The following is an 8931-nucleotide window of genomic DNA, read 5'->3' as shown; positions in this document are numbered from 1 at the left end:
AGTTTTCGCTGCAAAGCTGGAACATAATAAATATCCACCGAAGGATGATCAGTGTAAGATCATTACTCCGTACCTCCATCGTGGTCAAGCCTAAAAAGCAACCTTGAAGTCCGGGGGCTAGGTGCCGTCAGACCACAGAGGTCGAGTCGAATGCTTTAGTCATGATTTTACAATGACATGGTCTCCGAGCTTCTAGTCTATGTGCCACAAAATACTATAAAATCAAATAAATTCATGTCTTTGTGGGGGAATGACTGTTATCGCGACGATTATAGGGCGTGACTGAAAGAACCGGCTAATTAAGGTAGACCGAAAAGCCAGCCTTGTATATATTCCATGCAGTTGTGGACTGCTGCACCCCATATGCATCCAACAGCAGACAATACTTGACTTTGAACATTCTCACTGGGACCAGGCCTGAGACATGGTCCATTCGGCAGGACCGTACAACAAGATCAGCATCTGGCAAATCTGTATTCGGATACTACTAAGCTCCACAGTGGGGTGAGACCTGCAAATTGTAAGGGGTCTATCAGGAACAACGGCCCACTTCCTTGTCTCAGGATGTGGCTCGGCCAGACCGCGGACTTTAGCAGATTTACAGTGTCTGGGGCTGACCTTTAGCTTGAGGTTGTGATCGCAATGTAGAGCCATGAGGATATTTGAGGAAGAAACGTTTCTGGAACATGCGAAGGGGGTGATGTTTACACAGCGACTAAGTCAGTTTCACTACATACGTACTGTTCGCTATTGTAGGGATGATGTGATCATCTAATTCAAATTGCTGTCTAATTGAAATGGCAAGGTACACCCTCAATTTCTAGACACATCAGTGGCACGCTCGTGCTCCACACTTGCGAGAACAAAGGAGGAAGAACCATGCAAGCTGTTGTAGAGGAGGGGCTGATGGACGTAATACTAGAGTTGTTGCACCCGTTAGCTGGAAAGTGACCAAGACATACTGTGTTAGATGGGAAAGATACCTCATAGGTGGCATTCGAGCTCAGACTGCAGACGGATACCGTGCCATTATAGCCCAGTGTCCCGTTCTTGTTGTCGACCACGAAGTCCTGGAGAAGATGGCCATAGCATTTGCTTGCGAGGGCTGCAGGTAACAGGGCTTTCTCAGGAGTATCGTGTAAATAGCCAAGTCGCGCGCCCTTGTAGAGCGCGTATGTGAACATTGCTGATCCACTAGACTCGATGTAATTGCCCTCTCTGTTTGGATCTGTCATAACCTGCCACCAGCAACCAGTCTCTGGATCAGCCGCCGCCATGACTGCATTAGACAGCGCAACAAATCGTTGGTGTACATGATTCCACTGCGCCTCACTCAGGACACCTTGCTGACTTGAGATCTCCAGACTATCTACCAAGGCCATCATATACCAACCCAAGGAGCGAATCCACACAATTGGACTCCCACCCGTGACCGGATTCGCCCAGACGGCTGTTTTCGATGCGTCATACCCGTGTACCAATAGGCCCGTGTTGTTTTGACGACAATGGGACCAAAGGAGATCGAGTTGGTAGACGAGATCCTGTCCTACCGCACTACTATTCTCTGCCGCGAAGCTGGCCGTGTAGGTGGAATAGAAGGGGATGAGAGAGTACATCCCATCAAGATAACTCCAGTTTGGGTACTTGAAATACCAGTAACCCCCTATGTATTGATTAGCTTCCTCACGGGTAGAAAAGATATAAAGACATGTTCTAAAGTGTGGTCGCGTCTCTGATTCAACGTGTTTTCCACCGCTCTACCCATTCTTACACTTGGGGTATCTACATACCATATTGATTTCTAGGTTGCAAATAGATGGACTGCTGCAATGCATCCAGCGCCGCCTTATATGTTTCGTTTGCCGTTCTCTCATACCTACCTTATTGTGAGCGCCAGACCGTTTCCCGACAAACGAGGACCATCTTCGCGCGGCATAATGCCAGCTGGGGTCTATCTAGTAGACTTACTGATAGAACAGCCCATTGCCATCCGAGAATCTATCCAGGGGATACTGAGTATCCTTGGTAGCGTTCAGAAGCCAAGGAGTGACGCTCTGCGTACTTTCTTCCAGGTACGCGTCCCAATCGGCCTGGGCGCACGCACCTTCTGGGGAACCATAATACTCCTTCACACGTAGAATGGCGTTTTGAAAAACACCTATCTGAAGAAAGGTCGCCGCTTCCGGTGTGGTTCCCGGAGGCAAGACGGCCTGTCCGCGAGAGATGACACTGTCCGCCATCCAGGCTGAGTAAGGACGCGTGTCCCCATTGCAGGACGATGGCGATGGTGCTGCTGCTCCATGCGACGCGAAGAGCAGTGGTAAGAGTACGGAAGACAATAGTGTTGATTTTAAACTAGCCATGGTAGCCAAGACACTTCAACATGGACATTCGTTCAGGATTACTTGAAGCAGTTGGACACGAAAGGTGGCATCAAGGGGCCGGGGCTGATCTTTGCCGGATTTAGAATCTTATCAGGATCACCCAGAATGTGTACATTGCCACCTTTCCACCGTGCCAATTTGACAAGAACGGTGGCGAAACCATCCCGATGATGTGGCCACAGCACATAATGGACCTCCAGCCAGCAAGGATCGGCGAGGCTACAGCGGGCTTGCTGTCCTTGCCAATTTCAGTCGCAAACCGCGCGACGAATCCTCTACCACCCAAGTCGGAGTGTATCTGTTCTACCTGGGAGGGTCCCCTATACAGGTAGATAGCCTGTGAGGTAGACAGCCATATGTAGGGGGGATAAAGAAAAGCATATATCACTTAGTGAAGTGTATAATCGAACAGAAGATATTATATGAAAGGACGGACTCATGCTTCGTTTCCCTCTATGTGTGTACATTATTCTTTTAATAACCTAGACTTCAACACGGCTACGAAAGCGACGGCATGCCGATGAATTGGTCGGTCCCTTCCAGAGGGCACATCCACTTGACACGTCCGAGTCGAAATATCTCAGCCTTCGGCTTGTTCTGGTCCAGAAACTCGATATCGTCAAAGATTCCGGCCCGAAGAATGGTGATCTCGTCTGGAACCCCCGACGGCTGGATTTTGTGCCCGTAGATCGGTGTCCCTGTCAATCCTCTTTAGTTTACATTCTCTTCAATTACGAGACTGTAAATCACGAACCGCAATCTGAGCAGAAATAGTTCTTGATCTGGTTCCCGCTGTCGGCTCTTTTGGCCACCTCTTTGGGACTGCCTGAAATCTTCAGGTCCGCCATGAGGACCACGAAACTGTAGGTGAAGAGAGTCCCAGTAAGTTTGCGACAGTCGTAACAGTGGCACAATGCCTATATAAGACATGTTAGTATTTGATCAGCCAGTTCTGGGAGAGAATGTACGTACCGATATAATGGGTTCGCCATTATATTCTACGCGGATCTTTCCGCAGAAGCAGCCGCCGACAACCATGACGAAGGAAAGTGTAGGATGATATATGTATGATATGAGGCTTTCAGACCAACAGGCTAACGAGAGGAATATGTTTAGTTTTGTCGGAAATCAGAAAACGACATTAGTCATTCCTAGTGGATCTTAGTAAGAGTATTATCAATCACGATACCAATCATACCATCAATATTCAAGCGTGTTGAGTGTTGAGATACGACAGTCCCAACGCCGCCGCGCCCGTTATCTCCACTGTGAACTTCCCCAACGCGATATTTATCGACAACTTGTCGGTAGCTTCTAATGAGATGCTAGTTGAACGGGGCTATCCCAGGTTAGAAGCAACCTTCCCCTTCCGTGGCTGTTCGTTGTTTATCAAGGAGGATATTTCTCGTTCTCTTAGTGTACTCCTTGCCAGTGCTGTAGCACACTAACCTCACCGATGAAATTCAACCAAAAGAGGGATATCGTACGGACTGACAACGTAATGCGTGAATTCCTGTCCGAATGAGTTCGTTTGAGTGAGGGAGTCATGCGGTCTTTAGCTGGCGCACCATGGCATATGGGACGTCAACGCTGTAGTCATCCGCGTGAGGATATCTCTCTGATCGGTTTCGCAGGCAATGGCTTGTTTTCACAGTTGAATGCGACGAGTCATATCTAGATATTGCACATGAAGGGAACACGGTAACTAGCATGCCCAACATATCGGTGATCCGTCGACGATAGAAATTATAGTTGCCCCGGTTGTCAGCGAATGCTTCTTCCACCCCATCCTGCGGACCATAATCATCCAAGGCTTGAGGGTCACCATGCCTACGTTTCTCGTTTGTGTGTTTGACCTAGTTAAGATGTCTAATAAAGTTCGGTACGCCATAGTAAACGAAAAGTCTTGATATCTTAGTGATATCCGTTCAGTAATCTGGATGACTTAATGGATCGCATATGCTCCATATATGAAAGACCGATCACCATCGTCGACCTAGTGGATTCACATCCTTTGAAGGCAAAGCTGAAAGAAGTGCACTTGGTAACATTGAATAGTAGCCTATACAGAAGTGGTATGAATCGAGTATATGTATTTATCCTAGGCAGCGTGCCACATTAGTGTTAGAAAGAAGCCAAGTAGTACCAGCTTTATATCACATCTACCTAAACTCAGGTATATAAGCTATAAAATAGGACAATATAGCAGGTTTCGATATATAGCTAGAATAAGATACATGAAAGAAGAAGAGCAAGTAAGGCGTCCACGCGTAGTGTACCCTCAGGAGTAGACATGGAAGACTTGAAAAAACGGTCACGTATACGATCCCATTCAGTCGCCATACTCAACGGACCCCGTAGATGATTCTATGCTCTTCAAGCATAAACTTTGGCAAAATGCCCTTCTCAACCAGCTTTGCCATAACACGTATGAACCGCTTTAAATAGTTCGCGGTAGGTACAGCTCCTCGAGGAAGTGATTCATTGCCCACAATCTGTTTTGCCACTGTTGCTTCTGGCTCAGTCAAAGGATTGAGCTGAGTCCGATACGTGTAGGCGTCGAGAGCGGATTCACCGTCCCGAGCCTTGCCGTCAATATAATATGTCCAAACTGGTCCGTTGCAATTGGCAATAACAAAAGCCCAATCATGCGTGATGAACGACCTATCTTGTTTAAACAGGTAATAGAAGTCAAGCAATGGTGGGTGTATGTCTACCCGTAGGGATAGGCTGGGGTAGTGGGCTTCGTATCTCAGGATCCATTGCATCATCCTGCGAAGATAATCAGGTGGCCGGTGTCCCACCACTAAAATATCGCACTTTTCAAGATCTTGGTCAGATATAAGCTCGGATTGTTGCGGACAGCTCTCCTTCCATCTGTCGTCGCCACTGAAAATGCATCGCGTTAAACAGTGATCTGCGAAGAAAGAGATATTCGTCAGAGCCCAGAGAGCATCCGTGGAGATGTCTTCCTCATAATATATGACCGGGGCTGGAGAGCCTCCTTCCCCTGTTTCATCTTCACTTTGAATACCTATTGTAATTGGTGGGGGCTGTCGAATGAGCATTCGCCGCCAGCTAGCATCCTCTGAACGGAGAATTGGAATACCGCGTGTCTTAGCTTGTTGTTTTCGCTCTAAGGGTGTAAGCTTGCGGCCGCAGGTGGCAAGCCATGATAACTGAGGCCAGAGAACTTCCTTCAGGAGAGGGTTTATCTGACTTCGTCGCTCATTGGAGGCAGTGGCCTCTCGCTCCTCCACAGGTAGGAAAAATAGGGCTTGCTGAAGACTCCTTGATTTGGTGATGATGTGATGCCAAACGTGGCACACTCGTTGTGCGTGGAGAAGAGTTCGCATGTCTAGGTTGATGAGGATGGGATGCAATATCTCCCATACAGAGAGGGCTTTGGTCGTCGAGTTTAGATCCATGTTATCCTGGTCGTCGTTTGACTGTTCAAAGTGGTCTGATGTTATAAGGCTGTTCGACAAGTTGCGGGGATGAAAAGAATATTGCTAATAAGTCCTTAGGCGAGAGTGAGTCATGGCTGTTGAATGAAGTCATGTTGATGACTTAGTTACGCATACGACAAGAAAAGGGAGCCCTCTATCCAAGGTGTCTAGGCTCCAACGCTGGACTCAACAATCCTCTTCCTCACAAGTATAGTCAATGTTGTGGAAAGGGCAAGCAACACAGCAATCTCTCTCGTGAAATGAAGTGGCCTTCGAGCCTAGTGATCCTCCTTGAGACGATGGTAAGTTATGAGCTGCCGACAGCCGTCATATCCTCGGGACCTGACCTTGCCAGCCATATGGCCATTGCCCACAACAGTTAGCCCAATATGTTTTCGTGTCACAGGCAGTGTTGTTGTACTCCTAAAACTAATCTTTTCCGGGGCATTCACTGCGTGGGGAGCGGACGATTGGCACACTCCATACAGGGCGCCTCCTACGACATGGACGAGTGCGGCAATGGTATTCTGGAGATGAAGCTGCCGGGGTCATAGCAAATAGTAAAGAACTCCTGACACCTGCCATCGTCACACTGTCCTGCAGGAAGAAGAGGGGGAACAGGAGGCCGAATAAGGAAGGCTAGGGTGTTGGAGAAGAAGAGGAAGACAGTGAGAAGCGGCTGGAACGTAGTATCCATCAATAGAAAGAGCAGTCATGACTTGTCCATACCCGGGAGGTCACGGGAATTGCTATCCTACTAGATTATTCCACTTTTAGACAATTATTCTTGCTTTAAAGGAACCGCGGATCCTGGTGGGGTGGAATTTAGTTACAATGTAACCTTTAAAAGATATGTAATGGGACATTACCGCTGGCGCTCTTGCACGCTGACTTGGAGACCGTTTTCATACTGAACGTCTGCCGGTGCGTTGTATCTTAGCTCTTCTTGATAAGGTATCGCTAGGAGAGGTGATGAGCAACTTGCGATATATTTAAGTGGTTTCGCTACCACAGTGTGAAAGGTAGAGGAACATAGAAAATTGCAGCAGGGGGCTGGGACTATGTTCGATTCGCGGAACCAAGCTATCTGGCGAGAAAGCTACTTGTCCAACGTCTCGGTGGAAGTTATCACGGTTGCTATGGAGCACCAGAGTATCGAAATCATGTATCTGGATCAGTTAGGCTAGTGGGGAGTGTCTCGTACGAATGATGGGGGGGCTTGCTTATTGGGAACTGTTTCCTCGGCCAAAACCTGGTCACATTGAACGGATCGAAATCTAGCTTGGTTGGATCAGCGTCTTCGGGTTCCATGATCTGAAGGTGCGACATGCAGGCTATCTCTTCACGCATCTTGATGGCTTACCATAAGTCAAGTTGGGACCAGGCCAGACCTGGGCTACCGTGACTCTGCCCGCAGTCTGCAAGAAAATGATATTTGATATAGATGAACTGCACGCTCAATCAATCGGACTATCCCAATGAGCCACCTGACGGAATGGCTTCTGGACTTATATCGGCGCCGATAGATTGATTAGGCGACATGCCGAGGAAAGTTCCCTGACGAATGAAGGTCTTCAGCAATCGGTCGTTGTCATCAGACGTTGTGCTGATGAAGTGCATCCGGCTTATCTATGAAAGTGTCCAAGTTTATTTTGGTCGGCGGACAGGTAGCTGAGAGTGGGCAATTCAAGGAATGTACATGGCACGTTGTGAACCGGTTTTCGGTGGCTAAATATCTTATTACGTCTTGAGTAGACCAGACCTCGAAAGCGTCTCACTACTGCATCATTGCCCTCTTACCAAGTTTCTACCCTGACCTGCTTCTTGAACAAGCGTTCGTTTCGGAGAATACTATTCAATCGCTCCATCTGACGTACATACAACGTAAGTGATATGACTCCATTGAGTTGCCTTATCGCTATGCATAAATAGATCATTCCAGTCTGCTTCATCTCGCCCCATCATCTACTATCAACCCACGAACTGAAACAGTACTATTTTTCAACATGACTGTTCCTTCTTACCATCAGTCGCAACGCTCGTCTACCGATATCATTTCTACCAAGTCAAGACACAGTTGTGCCCCGCAGGCTTCTCGGCGACAGCTGTCCAGGCGAAAGTCATCCACAGAAGCCTCGGCATTCCTTACACGCTTCTATAACAACGGGCTTTCACGCCGGAAGACGGCGGCGAAGAATACGCGAAATAACCCCAAAGAGCGGCTGGACGGAGGCAGCTCGGGGTTATAGGGACTCATCAGTCATATCCCTCTTACACGTCTTGACAACCATGGGATCTGAAACTGACCCGCTTTTTGCAAGACCAGGGAGGAGCTATACCGGTTTATAATAAAGTTAGTTGTAATCAAGATTGGCCTTATCGATCCGTTATGTCGAACTGACACGCTGTTAAGCACTCGGCTCTAGTCGAATCGTGATAGTAAATGAAACTTTAATGGATGTTTAGTAATGGTTTGTCGTTTAGCTAGGAATGGTGATTTTGGTAGTTCGATGTGAAATACACATTGCGAGCTCGGTATGAACTCTCAAGATACAACAACGAATGCCAACTTTGGTGTTTCCGTTGTGATTAATATTTGCAATAGCAACACCGACCCTAGTGGGGCAAATCAATGGATAACTATATCTTTCCCGGAATGAAATATCTGTAGCATAAAAGAGGACGATATGTGTGTAGAGGGTCGCGTGTTTTCCTGCGACGTCTGCGCAACCCCAGTTATAAATAAGACTGCAGGAGGTGTGCTAAACGGCAAGGAAAAGTGATGTACAACGCATGCTGAGCATAGACTTAATTTCCCTTAAGAGGCGGAAGAACGGAGAGCAATCCTTTGACATGAGCACGTCATTTCATATAAACAAGGCGTCCTGAATGGCAGAGAGAATCACCAAGCACAAACTACCGGCTTGGCGCATGCGATAATCCTGAATCCCGAATTAAAAACGGCAGACTTCAGGATCATCTCGCTTTATCTTTATACCGAGCAGCGGCTAACGGGAGAAGCCAATATGTTGGCCATGATCCGAGGATGCTAGTAGTGGCGTTGCTAACGGACGAATTTTGAAGCGAAGGATAATTTA

General features: G+C 47.6%; 4 protein-coding genes across 4 annotated transcripts; all 4 read right to left on the bottom strand.

The window, feature by feature from the left end:
* Nucleotides 1–813: 813 nt before the first annotated feature.
* ABOM_008460 (cell wall glycosyl hydrolase YteR) lies at nt 814–2363 on the bottom strand (the record flags this gene model as incomplete). The annotated part of the gene is made up of 4 exons (XM_022535589.1): nt 814–918; nt 984–1663; nt 1791–1876; nt 1969–2363. 4 exons carry the CDS (start codon nt 2361–2363, stop codon nt 814–816), a joined length of 1266 nt encoding a protein of 421 aa, XP_022386346.1.
* Nucleotides 2364–2882: 519 nt separating this feature from the next.
* Nucleotides 2883–3422, bottom strand: ABOM_008459 (GFA family protein; the record flags this gene model as incomplete). The annotated part of the gene is made up of 3 exons (XM_022535588.1): nt 2883–3082; nt 3139–3301; nt 3357–3422. 3 exons carry the CDS (start codon nt 3420–3422, stop codon nt 2883–2885), a joined length of 429 nt encoding a protein of 142 aa, XP_022386339.1.
* A 1307-nt stretch (nt 3423–4729) lies between these two features.
* On the bottom strand, nt 4730–5812 carry ABOM_008458 (F-box protein; the record flags this gene model as incomplete). The annotated part of the gene is made up of 1 exon (XM_022535587.1): nt 4730–5812. The coding sequence occupies one exon, from the start codon at nt 5810–5812 to the stop codon at nt 4730–4732; it is 1083 nt and encodes a 360-aa protein (XP_022386338.1).
* Nucleotides 5813–6825: 1013 nt separating this feature from the next.
* Nucleotides 6826–7183, bottom strand: ABOM_008457 (uncharacterized protein; the record flags this gene model as incomplete). Its single annotated transcript, XM_022535586.1, has 2 exons — nt 6826–6970; nt 7038–7183. The coding sequence occupies 2 exons, from the start codon at nt 7181–7183 to the stop codon at nt 6826–6828; spliced, it is 291 nt and encodes a 96-aa protein (XP_022386380.1).
* Nucleotides 7184–8931: the final 1748 nt, after the last annotated feature.

The sequence above is a fragment of the Aspergillus bombycis genome (assembly GCF_001792695.1).
Source record: "Aspergillus bombycis strain NRRL26010 chromosome Unknown contig00085, whole genome shotgun sequence".
Lineage (NCBI taxonomy): Eukaryota > Fungi > Ascomycota > Eurotiomycetes > Eurotiales > Aspergillaceae > Aspergillus > Aspergillus bombycis.
Note: the sequence above shows the minus strand (reverse complement) of the source record. Positions and strands in the feature narration are given on the sequence as shown.